Below are 23,748 nucleotides of genomic sequence, written 5' to 3' on the forward strand. Positions count from 1 at the left end.
TCCTATTTAATTTTTAAAAGCAAAGGTGCCACCATGTTGGCAAATTATCAAGCTTTTCCAAATAGTACAAGTTATTACATTTTTTTTTAATTTAAAATGACTTTTTTTTTAAAACTTTTTTTTCTTATTGGAGACACAGGATATTTCATACAGCTGTGCTTTTCATTTTGCATGACGTTACAGCAGCCATTCAAAGATAACATTGAGAACTTGAATCTTAAATCCAAAATGGCTACCACTTATAATTTGCACTGTAGGGTACTACAATATGCGCTTCATGGATGCTAATCAGTTCTTAATATGAGATAGAAATCTAGAAACACTGGGTGAATGGCATATTTAAATGATTAATACATTGAAGACCCTTAATAAGTGAAGACTGAAATTAATTCAGCAATATAGTTGCCACTGACCCAGTCTCACGCCAAGATTATAGGTCATATTTTTAACAGCAATGGAAGAAAATGGAAGCACTCCTAGAATATAAATTTCATGGTAGAAACATTGGGACTAATTGACTACCTGATTTGAATGCAGAACCAGATATAAAACTCCTATCTCACTCCAACTTCACAACACAGATACGATGAACTGAATGGTCACCTTCAATCTCCATAAATCTCTATGTTCCTATGTAACTTCAGTTCTTGTCCAATTTATTCATTCATTTTAGTCATTTTTTCTATTTTTTATGATAACACAATGAAGTGAGCAAATAAATTGTGGATGAAATTTTGAAACGAACTTATGTCAAGTTGCTTACAATTACGAATTGAAAATGCCTATTTAACATCTCAACTACTTTCAACAATCAGTGTAATTATTTAGAGAATGAGATTCAAGTGGGAAAGGAGAATTGACACCTTCAACATCCCAAGGTAGCGTCTGAGGAATATTCAAATAATGATAATCCTCAAATGGTACTAAATTTTGGGCAGCCAGCTAATATCTGTTCATTAGAGTTTTCATGGAAAGATGTCAGGAGGTTCTGCTCACTTTAATTAAAACCTAATTAAATATAACTTTTGCTAAAATAAATATGAAGTAGTGAATTACAACTTTGCAAAGGATCGCATCTCATCAAAAATTATTTTAATATTGTTCATTTTCATTTTTCCCTCATTGTTTGGTTGTTCAATTTTTACTTAGGTTTGCAGAGGCATAGAAGGGTAAATATATATAGGATATTTCCAAGAAATAAATTCCAAGTTAACAGCCCCAAAATGCTAATCTTCAGTCAAACTTTGATGTTAAAAATCTAATTTTTGTTCCAAATCGTGACCTTTTCAATGGTTTAAAGATATTGTTAGGCATCTAGTGCTATTCTCTTAATGCCAATCAGAATTCAGAAAAACCAGAACAGTTTATCATGTGAATTCCTTATAAGTTGAAGCCTTGTAAACATCAGCCACTTTTCTATTACATCCTTTGTATCAAATGCTATATTTTACTCTCTGCTATGCAAACATCCAGAGCAGGTAACTGCAAATATAATACAACAAATCAAAATCATTTTAGTTAATTGTGAAATAGGGTGTAAAGTCTCAATATCTCAATAAGAAATCCTTATTTGGTTGGCAGTCTGCTGTGATGGAAGGACAGAATTAATAGGAAATCAGAACAGAGGCTTTTTTTTTCATTTATAGATCATATACATTTTCTTTGTGCAATATTTTCAACAATTGTTCTGGCACAAAGAAACAAAAATGTAAATCTGATAATCATCACACTCTATAATACATTTTAAGAATAAAATTGTGTCAAAATATTTGGTACTATTAAAGTACATGCTAAGTTTTAAAACAAAATTTAGACACAAGAAGTTCTTATTCGTGATTTAAACGAACAATCGTTATTTAAACCAAATTATCAGGGTACACTTATCCAAAAAGAAAAATCAATATCGGTGACAAAGCCACTTGGGCATGCTTTGCTGAGATTTGAGCAAGCTGTAATATAAATTACAAGAAATCCATAACCACTGACTTACCCACAGTATGCAAATTACCTAAAGATTAGAATAATTATTTCATATGGAAATACCACTACAGAACTACAATGTTTTAATATTCAAGTTTCAACATGGTGTGATACAAAAATCATCTTCTTTTGCTCTAATTATGTCCACCCATAAAACAGTATCCACATGTGCAACTTATTTAATCATGTTGCCTTTCATTTTGAAATAGAGAGACACCTGTCATTACATTAGGTACCAGCAACGGCACAGTGCCTAGCATTCTCGATTAAGTCAAAAGGTAGTGGGTTCAAGTATCATTCCACAGGCTCGAGCATATAACTTAGTCTGACACCTAAGTACAGTACTGAGGGAGTGCTGTATTCTCAGGGGTGCCATATGTTGGCTGGTACATTAAGTTGAGACCCGGTCTGATCCCTCACGTTTGTTTTAAATTTATTCATATGATGTGAGCATCACTGGCAAGCCCAGTAATTATTACCTATCCCTAATTGCCTTTGAGATGTTGGCAGCTTGAGGAGCAAAAGAGTCCTCCCAATGTCCTGGCCAACATTCATTTCTGTCAAAACCTTAAATATGTGGGCCCAGATTTTGTTGTAGAAATAACAAGGAGGTTAACAACACTTACCATTATTGAAGTGTAAATCAGAGAGAAATTTCCAGTGACTGCACATGCACAGTTAAAAGCGGAAACCAGGAAGTTGGTGTTCAAATTGCCTGTGCTCCTCCAAAAGCTTCGTTATAACAATACCTGGCTGAACACCCAGCATTCAAACAAATGGAAGGGTATGAAGTGGGGTTAAATGTGTGATACGTGCCCACTAAACATGGTTTGTCCATTCCAGTCTCGGTAAATTTTTAAGAACATGATCAGTCTTAATCACTGCCAAACAATCTCTCTAAATGTAGAATCTCATTCCTTCAGATTTTAAATATTGGAGATTTTAAAATGTTAAATAAATGTTTACTTTTTATTTGTTATTTTTAAATCTCACTCAATTCCATCGTCCCTTCCCTCTCTTTATTTCGCCAATTGTAAATGGTTTGCCATTCAATTAACCATTCTCTTACATTTCTTGGTCCAGATTCTGCATGCCTCAGTCAGGGTTCTCAAATCTAGTTAGTTAAGGATATGCATTTTCTTGTCCTGTTCACACAGGCGCTAGATCCCCTGTAGAGAGTGCCACGTTGTTTTGAATTTCTAATAATTCTAAGTTCCAATGCTAAAGACCATAGAAAGTCTGTGGGCAAATGCAAGTATAATAAATGGATAGTACCACTGGTTCACCGCTGACTGCAAAATCCTAGCCGTAAACTGGACACTTACTTAGCATTGCTGTTTGCCAGACTGGTTCCCAAATTCACCACATCACAATTGGCTATAAAGCACTTTGAGACGTACTGAGGTGATGAGGGGCATTTTTATGAAAACACATTCTTTGTTTACAATCTTGAGCCAAAATATCAAAGAAAATGTTGTCAATATGAAATCATCACAGAATTCAAAATTAACTGATTACTTGTAAAATTTGTTACACTTTCTCCACTTCAAAATTTGACTATACTGATGAGAGGGTACAATATTTACCAGCCTTAAAAATACTGCAACATACCATTAGAATATACCAACGCAAATACCACTGGAAAGAACTGGATGTGCTGCTCCCAGTAACTACCAAGACAATTATATTTACTAATGCTCAAATATTACAAGTATGACAATAATCAAAAGAAGCTGACAACTGATACAAAAAATTGATCAAGCAATAGTGAACTTGGCAGATGCCTCTATAATCAGGTACCTCCATTAGTGGCATTTTAGTATTGTTCTCCAGGTCAGAACTCAACACCAACAGAAGGCCAATCAACTTCAGCCTCCAAAGACTCTTAAGCCTGGGTTTCCTCCCCTGAAGTGGGTGCACAGAGCCAGGAGAGCCGCCACAGCCACCTTGGGAAAAATTACCCAAACTGACAGGACCTTATTTCAGAGGGAGGAGGGTGCAAGGTGGAGTCATGCCCATCCCCACACCCTTGGATGCAAATCAGAGACTGGTTGTGGAAAGGCCCACCTCGGTTCTCTGGGACTTTGTCCCAGTTGTTTTCTTTAACATCTGGCCCACACCTTGACAATCATGCATCCCCACCCAGTCCCCATGCCCAGACATGCCAATTCATGCTTCCACATACCCCCAATAGCCTCTCATACCCTCCAGGCCAACCCATCCCCATGGCCCCTTATAGCTCCAATGCTAACTCACCCAGTATCCACCATGGGCAGACTTCAGGAGCCATGCTGAGATGAAATAAAGTTCCAAATATCTATTACAGATTTCACTATATATAAAAAAAAACTCTCAACCATGAAAGTCCATTGAATACATTTAAATCACTTCAAGTACTTAATCCCATATAAAAACAAACATTTGAATTCATACTCCCACACTAAAGACAGCTAATCATTTAATAACCTCTGAGCTGTCAATCAAACTGTGAACTTACAACCCCCACTGTGAGCATGATAGCTTGTGGAAAACAGTCAACATTAATAATACTAGAATGATAATACTTAGGGTTATGTCAACAAACAGCTATCAACACTGCTGAGTTCAAACATCCCTGAGTTCCAATTTCCCATCACATGTAGGAGTCATATCCGACCCCCAATCTGCACCCCCTGCCACCCCAGCAAAATGGTTGCTGCTGGGAATGGGGATGGGACTTCTGGATCCATCCACCATTTTGATATGACTCTGTGAAAATCCAGGCCATAATCTTGTAAACTCAATGTTGAAAAGCTGGATGCTCCTACCCATCGAAATTGATAAGAAGCCAGGTCCAGTCAGATTTAGGTAAATAAAATGAAGTCACCTGATATCTAAATTTATACTCATGCTGCTAAAATGTGTACGTGCAGGAAAAAAACACAATCACCACTTAACACTTGCAGCAAGACAGTCATTGGACACGCTACCTTATTGAAAATCCATGAAATAAAAACACAAAGAAGCCACCCAGTGTGCGCCTCTCTCTAAACTGAGTATAGTTTTTCCAAAGAGTATGTTATGTTTTCACCCATTAGAACTTCCCTTTCCAAAATTTTTTTCTCACCCCTAATTTCCTCAAAGGTTACTCTGGATTCAGCGCTATTTGTTTTGGCTGTTCTCTTATTTCTTCAAATTTGGCCTTTTCACAGCTTCTAATCTCTTTTTTTTCCTGAGTTCTAGATTATGTTGAAATTGATTATTCTGTGGTCACTGTCTCCCAAGGATGCAGTGGTTTTCATTTTCTGTACGTTACCTAAATAAGCTAACTCCTTTGGCTGCTCTGATAAGCTGGGTCAAGAAGCGATCATAATTCTAAACCACTTAGGTTTTCCAAATTTCTATTAGACTTATTGAGATTGTCCATTATAACAACCCAGGGGGACTGGGGACAGAATCAGGGAATTTGAATTTTTTTAATTTAAGGAAAAGTTCGATTTTCTCCACCCAAAAACTAACTAACCAAGCCAACCAAGAGCAGGTAGCCTTCTCCTAATGATTGGTTTATATTACTGTGAACCCCGTATTGGGAGATGTACAAACAGAACTCAATTATGGGGCCCTCCATATTTCCATTCACCGCAGCTCCAATATTAAACAGACACCTACATTCAACACTTTACACAGCATCATAAAAGACTAGCAACTTAAGAGTCAGGTCTATGAATCCACATAGGCAATTTTATGGTATCACTTGTTGCACTATGCCATCTCACTTCTGCAGATTGTTGCTTGTCAGAGTGCCACAAATCCTGCTGAGAATTAAGATGCAAATTACATCAGGAGCCAACCTCAGTAGTTCCACCAGATTTCAAAACAAGCCACTGTAATTCAACTGCTCTACACGAAAATTCATTAGTTGGAAAACTTAAGAAATTTGGTCTCCCAAAAGCGGAAAATTACAGTATTCTACCAAAGCAAAACTTGCCTGCTCACCTCGAACCTTGTAAACAGTCAGGAATCTTATTATTAATAAATTAATGAAACACAAATAATTTAATACTGCCTGGCCACAAGATCCAAATACTAAGGTGAGCCATCTTTTCTCCCCCTCATTTTTTAAGTAACAAGGATGTGATAGTTGACGTTCTTTATCTTCAATGCCAGCATAATCAAGCCTACCATATTTCATAACCATTTGGATCTTTAGGGAATATAAGTAATTACTATGATATGAAGACAATGTAGGAGAAGGTTTAAAACTGGATACTATTACAGAGTAATACTGAAACAGAGCCAAATGCTTCATAAATTGAAGCTCTTCATTCTTGGCTAATTTGCAAAATGTTGGATATTTGAATTCATCAAATATTTTGCAGTTGCCAGTGCCATAGTACTATCAGTAGGGAAAACTGTTAGGTAAATAGCATAAGACAAGTCTGTTAATCCAATCTAGTGAAAACAATTGTATTTATTCTTTTCAGAGGTTTCTGTTATTAATGCTTTTCAACCAACCTCTGATAACCACAGAAAGATGCCCAAGGTTGTCTCTTTTCTGTTGCAAGTCTAAGCCACTGCTGGCAGCCAACCTTTCATTCTTTATCGATGAACACTTTTGGTCTCGCTATCCATTCTGCCCTCAAAATGAATCTCCCACATCAGTTCCACTGCTAAAGCTTTGCCTAAAATGCACCCTTTTCTTATTTGCACAAACATTCTACTTGATCTCAAATCTCCACAAAACCCAAATCTTTGAATATAATCTGTACCTTGGGGGTATATTTAACATCTCCCTCATATTTTAATGCTGGAGAGAAGGAAAGGCAATCACTCTCTCTCTCTTCCTGTCATGAGAGCATAATTAAGTTTTAACAGCATATTAAGTAATAATTACTCCTGAACAGCCTCTCTGGTCCTAAAACCTAATTTTACAAGTATGAAGTACCATTCCTTTGAACATATAAACGTCCCATGATTTTTAAAATAATAAGTTCAAGTTTATAATATTTCAGCTTCTACCTAAATCGCTTATCTATGTCTTTTTCTTGAAAAATTATTATAATGCTTTTTACTCCCTGGTTTGCTGACTGTGAGAATTCAATTCAGCCAGCTTAATGACTTCATTGTTCCTGGGCACTACAGATTCACTGTAGATTGCGCCAGATTCAAAGTCATGTCAGGATAGGAGAAGTAGATGCTCTAAATCTTTGTTGGTAGGTTTTTCACAGTAACCAGCAGGCACCGGCCCTTCGTCATTGATTGCAAATCCAGGTTGTTCTGCTCTGGACCTCAAGATCATGGAAGTGATTCCTAAGCCTTCCAATTTTCAAACTTTTAAAAGTCAAGCATGACATCATCATCATTCCTTCATAATTTGCCTCCACATTCTCTGCCTTGGTAATATCCTGGACAATGGAACTGGCTAATCACCTAGGCTTTGCAAAAAAAAAAATCTTCTCAGTAAATTCCTGCACAAACTGCAAAGACAGGACAGTATTGGGACACCTTGGGGCACTTGTCCAAATCTCTAACACAACCTAAGTTATACAGGTTTTCCTCCCTAATAGGAGAAATGTCTGAATTACATTAATGATACATCAAGAATCCTGCAACATTGGTCCAGAGGTCTCTTTCTTCATATTTAAAGGTTTTTCCACATCTTACTGATGCATATGTTCAATTAGCATGAGCCTGCAGTATCAAGATCAAAAGCAGAAGCACTTTGCATCAGCCCTGAATTAAGGATTAGGATCAAACAGAAAATACCAAATATCTTAACTATTTAAGCAAAGAGGGAATCTCGAAATTCTTTTAAACCAACCAGAAACAGGTTAGACTAAGATTATTTTCTGTCAAACGTACAACCCAAGCTATTGCCTTCCCAGTCTTACATCCAATGAATTTACAGAAGAGACAGGCTTGCGAACTAACTTTGCATGGCTGTCAAGACTTGACTGTGAATAGTATTACCACTATTCTTGATTTTATCATCTCATCAGGATCATGGAATCTTTTCTTTGCTAGCTTCATTTTGAAGATTTGACAAGATTAGTACAGTGCAATATCATGATCTAGAGTGGCTAACCAAAGACACATACACACCATGAACATTCTGAAGAAACAGCATGCCATAAAACAAACTGTATTAACACGGTTAAAAATCACTCTTAAAACTTTGAGACCAAGGGCTAAAATGGATTTCCACAAATGAAGTGCAGAATTAATGCATTGAAGGAATCTATATGATATTTTCTACAATGGACTTAATAAGTTCACTTTGGACCTGACTAACCTAAACACATGGGTTTCATAAGATTTTTTCAAATAAAAACATAACTACCCAAGCATATGTGCTGCGAATATATTATGCCAGGACTCCAAAACAACCCACAAATCCAAGATAAGAAGAATAGGCAGAAACCTGGCTTGAAGTCAAAGAACAACCTGAACAGACTGACAAAAAAAGGAGGATCTATTTGCAAGTGCATATAGTTCACGAGCCCATATGCAAGGACAGAGTCAGACATTCCTTACACAAGAAATTCAAGCACAGATGAACACATACAAATATATTTGGCAAGGAACAAGATTAAGATACCACAGTGTGCTGAGCATCAGGTCAACTTCTGATTTCCTATCTAAATCTTAACATCAAACAAGGTGGGTTAAGAATGAGGGCACCTCCTACTGGTTTTCCTATCTCCAAAAGAGCGAAGGCGGTAACTGGTAAGAACCTGGAGGCTTCATCTGCCCAATTATTGTCAGAATATCATAGGTACCTGTTATTCTCCTAAAACCATAAAAAAGGAAACCTTACCCACTGGTTCCATATAGATAGGAACATCTTCTTGATGCCAAGGCTGAAATAAGATCAAATAAGCAAGCTAACATTGCCTGTGGTCATGTATGGCCTATAGTTATTTGGGCAAGATGCCTGAAGAATGCAAGGCCCTGTGGATGCACACCCACTGTGTTCAGCTGAGCGATGAAAATTAAGTGAAAAAACAGAGACCATCACTTAAAAACTTGTTCTCAATAATCCAAACACCCACAGAAGGCTGATGAGGAACTTGCTAATAGAACCATGCATTTTAAGAAAGTTGAATGACCATATGAGAAAGAGTTGCCAAATGATACAGAGTTCTAGAGGTTGGACAAGAGAATCAACTATTCGCTTTGATGAACAACGAGTCCAAAAGGTCATCTGGATCAAAAGACATTGACAGAATCTCTTAAAGGGTCATTTCCTTGGTGAATATTATAAATGGTTCCAGAATTGTACTACACAATAAATTGAAAATCCAGAGAATGTGCAAATCAAGGAAGAAAAAAAATACAGGCTGCCGAAACCTCATGGTGCACCAGTTTGGTGCTTCAGCAGAGCCCCTCTGCCATATGTATGTAGATGTTATGTTCAGGAATCTAATTTCCATTTAAAATTTTCAGGACTACAAGTAACATGTAGGGGAATGGGACTAGGTGCTTGCTCTTCCAGACAGCTGGCAGAGAAATGATGGGCCAAATGGGCTCCTTCTGTGCAGTAACCATTCTTTGATTTATATTCAAAAACATAGTACCAGGATACTCCTGAACTAAAATTATCTACTTTAAAATCATATAAAACTGTAAAAGAATTATTTTCAAAAGAGAAGAATACTTAGTAAGATGATCATTCAACTGTAGTGCGAAATGGAGCTTGGTGACCTTAAATGTTTGCACTTCTTTGGATTTGAACTGCAGGCCTGGCTCTGAAGTCTTATTCCCAATGAGTGAGCAAAGCCATTCTGTTTTAAAGAATCAATTTCCAGGACATTAATTCTTTACCAAAAGACCCTTTGGAAAGATGGAAGCAAGCTTCACAACCTTTGAAATTATACTGAATATATTTGACGCTGTAAAGCCTTTGAGAATTTGCAGAATTAAGTACCTTGTTTAACTCTGGTGTAGCAGAATACAATTTGCTTTCAAAAAAGATGACAACAAGGTGCTCCAGTAACAAATAGTGAAAGATGAAGCTTCCTCAACCAAAGTAGACATGTTGCCAAGGTGGAATCTGCAAATAAGTAAGAGTAAAAGCAATTTCAACAAGCTGGACAACAGGAGAGGCATTTGGAGGATTATGATGCGGCTGACCAGGTTGACAAAGAGAACATAAGGAGGCATAATATACTACTGTTACAGAGCTTGTGGACCTTTCACTGCTTTAGGAGGGATGGAAAACTAACTTAGAAGGGATGGAAAACTGACTCAAGGGAAGAGAGATAGAGCAAGAACTGGAGAGTGAACAAGAAAGGAACTAAAGAAAGAGAACACAAAACACAAAAATCTGAAAGCGACATAAAAAATGAGAAGTGACAAATTGAGAGAAAACAAATGCTACTGATGAAAGAGAATAAATGAGACAAAATAAAGAACTGGAGAGCGAACAAAAAGTGGGGGGGGAAGAAGTGATAGCATAAACAAACAAAAGATAAAAAGTGGAAATGCACGCACAAACTATAAAGAAAGCATGTTTTGGGGGGGGGGGGGTGGAATAAACCGGAGGAGAGTCAGAAAGAACACAAGCATAATAAAGAAGAAAGCATTAGAGAGAAATTCAGAAATGACAAAGAAAAAGGACTGCGTACATGAACTGGAAAGCAAGAAAACGTTGACAAATGAATAAAAAAGTCAAAACATCAGAGAACTGGATAAAGAACAAGAAAGTCAGGGCACACAACAATGAGAAAGCAGGGAGAGAACACAGAAGGAATAAAATAAAAAAGATGAAGTACAAGCAAGAACACATTAGCAAAAGTGAGAGTGAAAACATGAGGGGAGAATGAATGAAAATACACACAGATGCAAACAGATGGGCCAGAGACCAAGAGGAGGCATGCTGGCAGGTGAGGGCGTTCCAAATGAAAGCCCAAGCGGACAAATGAAGGTGACCCATGTGGGGGAGAACACCTGCAGCAGGAACAACAAGTGAGAAAAATTGCAAGCTACTGAGAACCCACAAGCATGAGGGGGAAAAAAAGGAGGAAGAGAAAGAATATAAAAAGGAGAAAAAGAACCAACGATTGGTGTGACTATATTATTTGATGAATATTAATTTTTCACTGAAGTAAAATGATTTGAGTATAACATAGTGTAAAACAACATCAAGTACAACAGCAGAACATGTGTCAGGACTCCAATGCACTTGGCCACTTGAGTCCTACCAGAGTTCCAGAATCACTGCATGGCGAATGTGCAAGGTAGTAGCCAAAGCCAGGCACTTTCTCCAATGGATTGGAAAAGACCACAATTGAGTCACCACCATCTAATCTTACATAGCTTAGCTTGTACAACATATTGACAAAGGCCTTTCCAGCAGGGCTTCTGCCCACCCTCCAAGTCTAAGAATGATGTGAGCAGGGGTAAGGAGGAAAAAAGAAAAATAAATGAAAATGTTAATCTTTACATTTGTAGACAACCTCAAAAATAAAAATTCTGAGACACACAAGCTCCTTCACGAAGCTTTAAGAAAAGCATAACAAATACAAATTATTTTGCTATTTCAGTAGCCTACAATATTTGCACTGATCCAAACAACACCTAAAATATAAAAGTTCCATTTTTTTTAAGCTTTCAAATCATGGGAATGTTAAATTCTTAAAACTTCTCATGGAAGTATAAAGTGGCTGAGCAATAATACCCAAATAATTCCTGCAACCTTAAGAACTAATTTCTGCTGCACATAACATATACAATAGCAAGATTACAAAGAATGGGTCAGGCAATACTGCAAGCGTAGCTCAGTTGAATTTTTCAAAATATGTACACAGTTTAGTCTGGCGAGATGTCTTATGTGGATTTTGTTTTGACATTTATATTCAAAGTCATAAAATTCAAGGTCTCCCAATATAAACTGTCCATGCTTTGACTAAGGACAAACATTCATGACCTCACACGAGAACTTATTCAAAACTGTTGAGTTTATGATGCTAAAAATGTTTAACTGTGAAAGAATTTTGGAAAAATATGTGGATGAACAACTTCATGTAAACAGTTGAAAACTTATATGAAATTTGGTCAAATGTTTTAATCTTAAATTTTTCTGTTTCCAATATCAATTTACTCTTGCATCATTCTCCTAAACTTGGAAGAAACTTTGTACATGGTCAAGAGTCAACACTCATTGCATTTGAGATTAATTGTCTATGGGCTCTAAAACATTTACAGCTGCTGCTCCCAGTCATTCATTTTCTAAATGAACTGAAGCTAAAATCTAAGCAATGTTGAATGATTCTTATACAAACATTTATTCAAGGTACTCCAAAAAATACAACGTAACTGGAAATGGTACTTTCTGCTGCATCAAGTACAGTTCATTAGATTATTTTCTACCCTAATTGTTTACAAAATAACTTCCATTGTGATTACTTGTCATTATACAGTTGAATGTTAATTTGCATGGGAGATTACAAAACAACCATATCCAGATGAGCAGCTCATTGTTGAATTTTATTAATGGGATAAGAGAATCATTCTCTTTAAGATCATCGGTCATGAAGCATATGGGGTCATATTCAGTAGTGTAATGCAACCATTCATTATTGGGGGCCTATGTTTCTAATCAACTTAAGTACCCAATTCTAAATGCATGTCATAAATAAATGGTGAAATCTAAGGCAATTTCAAAACCAAGATGATGCACATCTAGAAATTAACTCCAATGTAGATTTTTTTAGTGTGCCAATTCATGTCACGGTTATAAATCCTGTTGCCAGGTTACATAAAATATTCGTTTAAAAAAAACAAGTTTTGTTTTCAATCATGAGACCTTGCATCTTTGAGAAAAATGCATCTATGGTCTTTGAATCAATGTTAGAATGGACACACTGCATTATAAAAATCTCAAACATTTATGTATCTGTCAACGGTTTAACATGTTCATGGTCAAACTTATTGTAAAATTCATACTATTGATAAAAATACTTTCTGAATATCTGCTAAAGCAAGGGGCTTTGGGAAAGTAAGCTAAAGTTTGATCTGATATTTTTTGAAAATGAGGTTAAAAAAAAGTGCTTTATTATTCCACTTGAATATAGTATGCAGCTCAACTCTCAACTCCCTCTATTGGCTCCGATTGTGTTTTTGAGCATGCTAGTTGGAGATCATTTCACTGCAGATGCAGCCATTTTGTGGTCCAAGCTTCTGACAGATATGTGGGGCTGCCATTTGCAGACATAAGCCTAATGCTGCATGAGCTCCACCACTGTACAGTTAAGTCCAAAAGTACACTAAGTAAAATGTTAATTGGTTGCAGCTCACTTCTTACATAAATATGGAAACCAAAGCACCAGTAAAAATTAATACTAAATTGCACAGCAGTGTAAGATGAAGGAGAGACAATGATTTACAGAAATATCTAAACAGTGGTTTTTGGCATTATTGTGAGGCATCAAATCAATCGCTTTTAGATATTTTGTTCTATGATTGGAAAAATTATCTTGGCTTGGTGTTAAAAGTAGAGTGCTAATAGACAAAACAGGCCCTCCAAAATAAATTATTTCACTACATACAACTCAAAATGTTTCACATATGATGATCTAAAAGGGAAATAATTACCCTATTAATAAAATACAGTAGTAAGCTGTTCATTGGGATACAAGCTAATCAATCTGAAACATACACTTAAGTATTTTAAGTGTTCTCATGGACAATCTTCCATTAATAAAGCTGTGACAAAAAATTAAAACCAAACAAAGACACTGAACTGTTATTCACCAGAAATAGTTATCCATTCATCTATTCATCCATTCACGTTCTATATTACTGCATGCAGTTTCAAGCACAGCTTTTGACCATACTGGCAGTTCCTTATTCTTAGACAATGTACAGATATTAGGTTGGGTATAAACACATATGTGTATCATTTCAGATACCAAAGGCTGTTGTGAAATACAAGTTAAACAAAGTATAATTAGACAACACACTATATGGCACAGGGATTTTTGCAACTCAGTAGTAATCAAAGCGTTGAGAGAACAAATCCACAACCAACATAACCATGTTTGCAACCTGATGCAAACAATGATGACCACAACCAAAACCGAGCTACTATTGTGAAAAAGATTTTAACTAAAATCAGGCTTTTTTTTTACATTTGGAAGATGTTCCCCATAGAACCTTTCAATACTAGTTCTAGAATTCTAGCAAAACCAAGCTTCATTAATGTTTGATTTCAATGAAACATTCTGCATCCTGCCAAAATTAACTCGACTCCCAAAATAAAGTGATCATTTCTTTCTAAACAGGCAGAATGAAGCAAATTCACCTAAACATCTGTTTCAAATGCTTTCACCACTGCTTCACCACACTATAAAAAGTAGATAATTTTATCAACAATGCTATAAGATACAAAAGATTGTGAACAACTACAAATGCACAACTTGGATGACAGTGCAACTTGATGATCAAAAAAAATTGGGAGTCCTTTATCAATCAAGCTATAATTCTGACAATTGCACTTTTGCAGGCGTACCTTTTGTACTTATAATCAAGAACCTGAAAATGTTGAATTTCACTGAGCTTCTGTTAATGGTTTGCTGCTGTACCAATTCTTCAACATGGTAATGATTACGGTCCATCCCATTACTATATTCATCGTTTAAAATAACATGTTGATACACAATATAGTAAACTGTTACTCTGTTCTTGGATTAACACACTTGCATGTTGTTTCCTCACCATCCAAAATTCTCCCAGTTGTTGGTCAACACCACAAGTTATATTCTTGAGAAGGTCAACAAATAATTTACTTTTATACGCTGTGCAATTACCAAGCTGTCAGTCAAAATATCATTTTGGATCATGCCTTAATCCATTTCAGCCAGATGCTACATTGTACAGTGCATGTTCTAGCTAACACTTTAGATCCATTTTAGAATTACTGCATTGGCAAATTCATGTCAGCAACACTGGAAACTTATCTTAAAGATCTATATATTGGGCGAAAGAAAGGAGTAGTTAACCAATTTTATTCAACAGCTATGATCAGCTCTGTAATGCTTACAAGGCTAGCAATTTGTAAGAATCCAAATTGGTAAGAGGCAGCATAAAAAGCATACCTATATATTATTCTTAGGCACTGCAAGAGACTGCGTTTACACTGTATAAAATATACATGCTGTACCTATCTGAAAATCACAAGAGCATTTAAATGGCACAACAGAGTACACCATAACACTTAATAGACTGTGTTGAATCAACAGTAGCAGACACAAAGGCTGGCATTGTCCCATTTCAACACTCTCCCAATAAGACATCAGATGAAGACATCTAAAACTCACTGGAACATTGCAACTACTGTAGGTAAGGCTTTCAAAAAGAAAGATGATCAAATTATTCATTTAATGAAGGATGCTTCTATAGATGCTAGTTTGATCAGCTCCATCTCAATCCTTTACAGTAAACAAGTCAACTCTTCTACTCCCCCTATAGGTTCAGTTACAGCACTCTGAGCATGCTCATTGGACATAAATTCACTGCAGATTCAGCCATTTCATGGTCCAAGCTGCTGGCAGACATGAAGGCCTGCCATTTGGAGACTAATCCACTGTACTGCCTTAAATCTTAAAAAGACACCTCTTCATTTAATTTTTATAATACGGAATTCAAGATAATAAACTCAAAATATTTCACAGGTTTTTACAATTATTGAAAAATTATAGCTTAAACAAAGATCTGAACATATCCTTCCATTTTGTAAATGTCCACAACACCACTTACAGAAAACAGAATTTGAAGCACATTATGTGCAGATCTCTAGCCCTACCCAACATAAGCAATGTTAATTTGCTGGTGAAAAAAAACATCTGGCGTTGTGTGCTAGTCCAATTTTAATTTTATTAAGGATGCCACTTTTAAGCACAGAATAGTTGTAGGAAGAAGGGTGATGCAGGTTGGAAGTCATCAAAAGATAACTTTAAACAGCACATTGCAAATCGAGTGAAAGATGTACAGGCATATTATCATTCCTTTACAATTTTACTTCACAGAAAGGTTAACTTTAACACAAACACCAAGGTAAAGTCAGAAGTCAGCTACCAACTGTTCACTTCAATATGACAATTACAGGGAAAAGGTTGAATAGTTACACAACCCCTATCAATAGGGTTTGGTTCAAATCATTTAAAATTCTAAATATGGGTTAGAAGTTAAAAACATACTTTATTTTAAACTGTCTTAACCCATTTTTCTGAATCCCTAAATCCATAGGCTCAATTGAAAAATTAATTGCCAATAATTGAAACAAATGGTCATACTGCCCTCCACTTGGTAGATGTGGATAGGTTGTAATACCCTCAAAACAACTGAGATTCTGTGCAACAGGAGCAGTGTAACATCTAATCCTTCCTAGGTTAAATTCATGTTTAAATTTTATCCATTTAAAAGGCATACTATATTAGCATGACCAAGATCTTCAAATTTAAATTCTGATTTCAAGTAATCCCAAAAATGACAGGTGTCACATGTGCACATGCAAGGCCCTTTTCTGTCCCATGGTGTAATGGAAAAGTCAACTCTAAGTTCCCCCTGAACAATTAAAACTTAACTGAGGCAACGTTGACCATGCTATTGACAGTTGTCACACTATATAAACTGGAATAGAATATACCATTACTCATGTTAAAATACAAATGTCCCAGGCACATGTATAAACAGGTTATGTATGGATGAATACACAATGTTAAATATGTGCTAACGACCAAAAGATGTCAATTGATCATAACCTGCTGCAAGATACAATTTAAAATGACTTGGTTTTCATCACTAGCACCATTATGATGACAGCTATAGCAAAAGTAACCAACATCGTCTTTGGTTTGGTAGATTCCAAGTTTTATCAATTTGAGGTCATCAGTCAAACACCAACCACAATAATGGAGATGCAACAGCAGCTTCACTTCAACATGAAATTTACCCAATGTAAAGATCAAAGATAAAACATTTCCAATAAATTAAAATACTTTTTCCATTTAGTGCCACAACTTCGTAGAGATTTGGTGCATTCTGACTATCTACCTTATATTGTAAAGTTTTAGGCATACCTGGTTATTCAAAAATGATCAAAAGATGTGGGCAAAAAGCAATTATTTCTCAGATTTAGAAGAACCTCAGCTTTAAGAAAGGAATAAAGAGGAGTATCTTCTATATGAAAAACAGGCCAGTCTGATCTTACCAAAATGACAGCTTGGTCACCATCTAAAGTGGAACCCCCTGCTCTCGGATCAGAATGCTATAAAGGCCTCTACTTGAGGCTGATTAATGACAAGGGAAAGTGGGATTCTGAAGGATACATTTTGGCACGAATACTGACACAAATTGGTAAATGAAGAAAGGTTAATTGAGGCAAAGATACCAAATGCTCAGCATTAGACATTGCAAACCTTCCCAATTTAAAATATTAAACTACTGTAAATTTAGTGAGCAAGGTAATTCAACACAGAAGACCATCCATTTACAAGCAAGCAAAGCTACATTAACATACAATGATTAATTACAGGTAAAATGTACTTGACATTCACCTGCAAAACAATAAGTGTTTAGCTGCTAAAGAACTCGGTAGGAGATCACAATAAATCTTGACCCACTTTACTGTACCACCAGATTACAGTAACCAAATAACCACCCCAAAAAGAATGCTCATCCCCTTTACATTGTGCACAGCCCAACAAGTAAAATCAATAAGTCGTTTTTCGTCTGCTAGAACTGGAACCAGCTTCAAAGAAAAAACTATTTTTTTCAAAATATCAATGGTCACTGTGTAAACAAAAGAATCTGCAAACAATGCAAGAAGTGCAGAGATATATATACTCTGCAAAAGACCACCTTTCCAACGTGTAAAAGCTCAACTTCCAAGAGGCTGCTGTTGACCATTGGGAAAGGTATCCATCCATCCTCCATACTCTAGTCCCCCCTCCAAAAGCAAGAGCACTTTTCTTTTGAACGTGCTGGCAACTGTCGAGTGAAGACTCGCACATGAAAAGCAAAACCACGCTGTTCTCATCTACCAGAGCCCGGATACATGGGGCGGGGGGGGGGAGAAGAGAGTGGTGGTTGAAGAGTGGGGGGGGGGGGTGGAATTAACAATTAAAAAAAACCCTCTCACTCTCTCTCCCACACACATACACACACGCGTTTCCTAACCGCCTAGCCAAACAAAAATCTTGTAGAGAGAGAGACTCGACGTTGGAGCCAGGCTTGCGTTCCGTCTGTTGCCCGGTGCCCGGGAACCAGCCTGATGGCTGCGCCTCCGCTGGGCAGACACGGGCAGCGCATACGTTATACAGAGTGCGGGGCGGCACGCTCCAGGGTTCTCCGGTCAGCAGGCCAACCCACCCTCCCCTCCCCCACTCCTCCTCCTCCTCCTCCCGCAGCTTCTTTATTTTACAACGCACACAAAGCGCCAACTTTTAATTAAAAAAAACCAAGCTGTCGCCTGGTATTTTAAAAGCTGCAGGCGGCGCTCTGACGGTCGGGGCCTCTGGCGAGAAGATGCTTCCCCCCCTCATCCCCCATCCCCCATCCCCCATCCAAACTCCTCCTCCCGCGGCGGTGTTTTTTTGAGGTGGTGATAGAGGAGGAGGAGGAGGGGAGGTGAGGGGGAGGGTAAAGTGTGAGAGGGAAAAGTTGCTGCTTTTACCTCAGGATCCGGTGAAGCCATGGCTCAGGCTCAGCTCGCGTGACGCAGCGCCCGCCCGCCGCGTGACGTCATCGCCGCCCAGAGCCACACTGGCTTTGACTGTCTGACTGGAGCAACCCTGAGTGTGTGAATGACTGGAACAATCCTGAATGTGTGTGTGACTGGAGCAATCCTGAATGTGAGTGAATGTGTGTGTGTGACTGGAGCAATCCTGAATGTGAGTGAATGTGTGTGTGTGACTGGAGCAATCCTGAATGTGTGTGTGTGACTGACTGGAGCAATCCTGAATGTGTGTGTGTGACTGACTGGAGCAATCCTGAATGTGTGTGTGTGACTGACTGGAGCAATCCTGAATGTGTGTGTGTGACTGACTGGAGCAATCCTGAATGTGTGTGTGTGACTGACTGGAGCAATCCTGAATGTGTGTGTGTGACTGACTGGAGCAATCCTGAGTGTGTGTGTGACTGACTGGAGCAATCCTGAGTGTGTGTGAATGTGTGTGAGAGACTGTCTGACTGGAGGAATCCTGAATGTGACAGTGAGAGTGCGGGGGTATGAGTGACCTATGTGTGTGAGTGAGAGAGTATACGCGTGTACGTGAGTTTGGGTGTGAGAGTGAGAGTGTGTTTGGGGGGTGGATGAGTGAGTGTGAGTGTGTGTTTGGGGGGGTGGATGAGTGAGTGAGAGTGTGTGTGGCTGCAGTCCAATCACGGCAACCATCCTCTATCCCCTTGCCCAGCTATCACTCCAACATGCACATTTCCCGTTTTCCTTACGAGCCATGTTCATGATTCCTGATTTTTTGTGGTCCAAACTAGACCACTAAAACATCGGGTTCACTTTTTTAAAAACAGTAATTTACAGCAGTCCTGAGTGTGCGTATATGTGAGTGTGGCTGCAACCCAATCACAACAACCATCCTCCATTCCCTTCCCCAACATACACTCCAACATGCGCATTCCCTTTTTTCCTTCCAAGATCTCTCTTTCATTGCTGTTCTTATTATGCTGTCAAATCAACATGGAATCCTCTCCCATACCTCCGATACTGCACCACAACAGAACGAGGACAATCTAGACCACTGAAACTCACCCATCAACCCCAAAAACAGCAATCATCCTCCATCCCTTTCTCCATGTTCTCCATCATGCAACTTTCCTTTTTAAAACGTGTCTTTCATTGCTGATCATTATTATACTATCACATCAACATAGAATCTTCTCCCGGAGCTCACAAAGAACAAGACAATCAGACCATTAAAACAAGACTAACTTTTAAAATAACGTATATTATATTTTTATATCTTTAATTTTATATATCCTTGGCATCATCTTCCAAATGGCTTTAGGTTTATAAAACTAACAAAGGATACTCAAAACCACTGATTTTGAAATGTTGAAAAACGTTCAAACTTTGTTAAAAACGTAACCTCAAATAGGTGAACGATTTAGTTCATCTATAACTAACCTATTAATTATCAGAGCTAAAAAAATGCGTTGCTCACCTCAGCATTAAATTTGTATGTCAGAAAGGTAAACGGTATAAATCAGAGGTGCTGCACGCATATTGTATAAGATTATATGCATCTGTCTGGTCTGCCTATTCATTAGTCTGAGCAGTTCAACGCCCAGGGCCTGGATTCCATTTGTCAAAGACAACCCTTTTGCATTACAAATTGTGTACGGACAGTTTTAGTTGCTGTTGTTTTTAATAGTTCATAATAATTAATCCAATAGCTCAATTTAGAGTCACTATCACGCCTATCTCACAATCCAAATTTGGTGTAGCGGGGTGTTGAATAACAAAAAATATACATGAATAAAATCTTGTAAAATTGTCAGAGCGTCCATCGCTCTCTCAAGACCAACAGAAAACCTATCTTATCTGCACAACTCACTTCTACGGGGCTATGGCGTTTAAAGGGGGGAAACCAGTGAAACAGTTGCACATCTAATCACTGGAAAGTGAGTATTGTTTACCGAAACCATAATAATCTATATTTACCATACAGTACAGCACCGAAATTGTACACTTGGACTGTCAGTATTTGTCATTAACACGGTACATTAAATAACCCTGTATAAAGCAAATCTTTGGAGAATGCAAGCTTGTAGTTCGAATAAATATGCGATTAATAACAAATCTCTAAGTCCGTTCGTATCAGCTGTCTCCTAAACAAATTAAACCTTTTTTTATCAATAAAGAACTCTGTACAGTACCATGGAATCAGAATGTATTTATATAGGAAAAAATGGTGTGTGCAGTGGTGAAAGCAAGACATTGAACAAGGCCAACTTCACTGTGACAGAATTTTTTTTTAAGTACACGTTTTTTTTCCCCATTAACTCATTGCAGATTGAGCCTGATGAAGAATCTTCGATGTTTTATATCAATGTGAAATGCACAACGCCAACATAGACGGTGAACTGGCAGCTGTGTAGTCACAAGCCTAATGGTAGATCTGATGCAGAAGTGTAAGAAAATCTTCTCAGATGCTTGGCCTAAGCGAGGGAGGATGAGAAAGAGAATCAAAGGAAGGTTGTAATCTGGGTTCATTCTGCAAAGAAACCCCAAACGACCCGAAAACACAGTCCACGACCTTCTAATGTTGTACAGTTGCTGCCAGTCTTCCAGACATTTTGTGTGATTTACAGTCACGCGGCTAACAATAAAGGAAAATGGAGTAAACACGGTTCAGCACTGTATGCCAGTGCCTCGTCTCCACCTAACTCTTCGAATACAAACGGGGCTGATCAATTGCATTCATTAAATCTAACTCTCGTTCGGATTACATTCCTTCAGGATAATGGATGTTTGCTTCAACATACGCCCAATGTTTTTTTTATATATATCTAACGCTGTTACCCTTACTTCATTCCCTGCAGCTTACCCACAATTATTGTTCTGGAAATCCTCCCCAGGAAGTGTTTTGAGTGAGCTACCGTTAATATACATTATTTTCTTCTCATTGCCCTCAATGAAATGGTTTAACGCCTCTAAAACGTAGTGTAATGCCTACTCACTGCTTCAAAACACATTTCGTTGCAATAAAGATAAATAATTGATTGGAATAATTGTAAATGTTTATTTTTGTTGCAACTCTTCGCCACAGAAATACTTGAACTGTGATTTGACTTCTGTTGTGATATTTTACAGATCAGGTAAAGAAATAAAGCCAGATCTGCAGAAATTGTTTCCTGTGACTCTTTTTATCACCGTCTCGTTAATAAATCGTCTTGCTAAATATAATTGGGAACGAGTAATACACAAGTAAAATATATATATATAGTTAAGGTGTACAAGGGAGATATTAAACCATTTGATCTTCAAATATATTTAACATATTAAAGGCAGAGAAATGAATCTGGATCATTAGACACTGACTGCAACCCGCTAAGCCATTCAACGCGGTGGCTGAGGTACTGATTGGTTAATAATTAATGAGATAAGGCTGGGTATAATGCTGGTTATTTATTCTCCATGTACAAAGAAGCTGTTGTTAAACTAGTGTCTGTACAGAGTGAGAACAGAATCTGAAATTTGATGTGCTCAACATGTTCCGTTTCATTGAAGACTTGTTCCAAATCTGGAGTAAGGAAGTAAATGTGGCTTTTATGTTGAGCAGCACACAACACACATACAAGGAGGAACATACTCTCAGGCCTATTATAATAGAGGGGCAACAATATATAGTATATATATATATATATATATGACGAACAGCAGGGCATTGGCTGTTGGCACAGCAGGAAGGACAGCAATTCCATATTCTTAACACATTGTCTCATCATCCTTTACCTCAAGAAACAGTGACTTGCTCAGAGTGATTACTCTAAGATTTGGGAAATTGTAAGTGAGGTTTTTATTTATTTGTTTCTGGGGTGTGGATGTTACTGGCTAGACCAGCATTTATTGGCCATCCATATTTCCATTGAGAAGGTGATGATGAGCTGCCTTCTTGAATCGCTACAGTCCATGTGTTGTGAGAACACCCACAGTGCTGTTAGGAAGGGAGTTCCAGGATTTTGACCCAGTGACAGGGAAGCAATGAGGATATAGTTCCAAGTCAGGATGGTGTGTGGCTTGGAGGGGAACTTGCAGGGTGGTGGTGTTCCTATGTATCTGCTGCCCTTGTCCTTCTAGGTGGTAAAGGCAAGTGCAGCAGCAATAGGCCCAACATTTATTCAGGGTGTCAAAGAGTAAGACTGTCAGTGTGAATGTATTTTTTAAAGGCATTCAACATTTTTAGTGAATCTATTTGTTTCTATGATATCACAAGAAACAGTGCACCTATTTTTTTTATATGAACATGCTTTTCCATACAGCTGAACCCATTGTTATGAATGCAAGACTTTATAAGATGGTCATGCTTTAAAATGTTTCCTTTAAGGTGAGATAGAATGTCCCAAATAGGAGGATGGTGAGATCATGCTAAACTCTGCCCTGAGACAGGCGCATGTGATCTAGTTGTCATGGGGAAAGAAGTCCAGGTGGAAGCCTATAGAAAATCAAGTACCAGTTTTCACACCTTGACACAACTGAGGGGTGGCTGGTTTTCTATATCCACAGACGCAGAGACCCAGACATGGAGACAGAAACAGGTGTTGCTGTGAGAAGCAAAGAAAAAGACTTGTATGTTAGCCACCAAGAAAGGTGCCAATGAGAACTGGTTCTCTGTTCAAAGATACAGGACTTATGAAGATTTAAGGACCAAAGAGTCACTGGAGGGTGCTTTGCTGCTGAAAGCCAGTTTGGTGATACATAGAAGACTAAGTAGAATAGCTTTCAAAGGAAACGGAAGACTTGCCTTGGTGTGGCAGGGAAAAGGGAGCCTGCTGAAAAGCCAGGAAGAGTGTGGGGCTTAATCTTTAAGGCTACATATCTGTTGGGAGTGTGGAATATCATATAAATGGGTCATAAAATATTTCAGTTGTGTTAGTCAGTTAATGGGGAACTAACTTTTCTTTAGTTTCTATTAGTTGCCTGTTAGATAATGTTTCATCTCTGTTACTTTTAACTTTTTTCAGTAAAAGTCTGAAAATGTGAAATCTTGTCCTCCGATTATTTCTATCAGTCACTGGGAAATTCATATCTCTTTTTAAAAGCTATCAGTC

The 23,748-nt window shown here is 37.7% G+C and overlaps 1 protein-coding gene across 12 annotated transcripts in view; it reads right to left on the minus strand.

Moving 5' to 3' along the window:
- ehmt1b (euchromatic histone-lysine N-methyltransferase 1b) overlaps positions 1 to 18,708 on the minus strand; it is a 171,579-nt gene extending 152,871 nt beyond the window's left edge. For 5 of the 12 annotated variants that reach the window (XM_041192996.1, XM_041192990.1, XM_041192997.1 and 2 more), the window contains exon 1: positions 17,821 to 18,009. Coding sequence is in view for 9 of the 12 variants with exons in the window: in XM_041192990.1 (XP_041048924.1) it covers positions 17,821 to 17,895 (75 nt within the window). In the remaining 3 variants the exon portion in view is untranslated. Of the gene's footprint in view, positions 1 to 2,606; positions 2,695 to 9,886; positions 10,013 to 17,820; positions 18,012 to 18,634 lie in introns of those variants that run through there. The other 7 variants (XM_041192999.1, XM_041192988.1, XM_041192994.1 and 4 more) reach the window with 6 other exon arrangements.
- Between the last annotated feature and the right edge of the window lie 5,040 nt (positions 18,709 to 23,748).

Source organism: Carcharodon carcharias, chromosome 8 (genome assembly GCF_017639515.1).
Source record: "Carcharodon carcharias isolate sCarCar2 chromosome 8, sCarCar2.pri, whole genome shotgun sequence".
Taxonomy (NCBI): Eukaryota; Metazoa; Chordata; class Chondrichthyes; order Lamniformes; family Lamnidae; genus Carcharodon; species Carcharodon carcharias.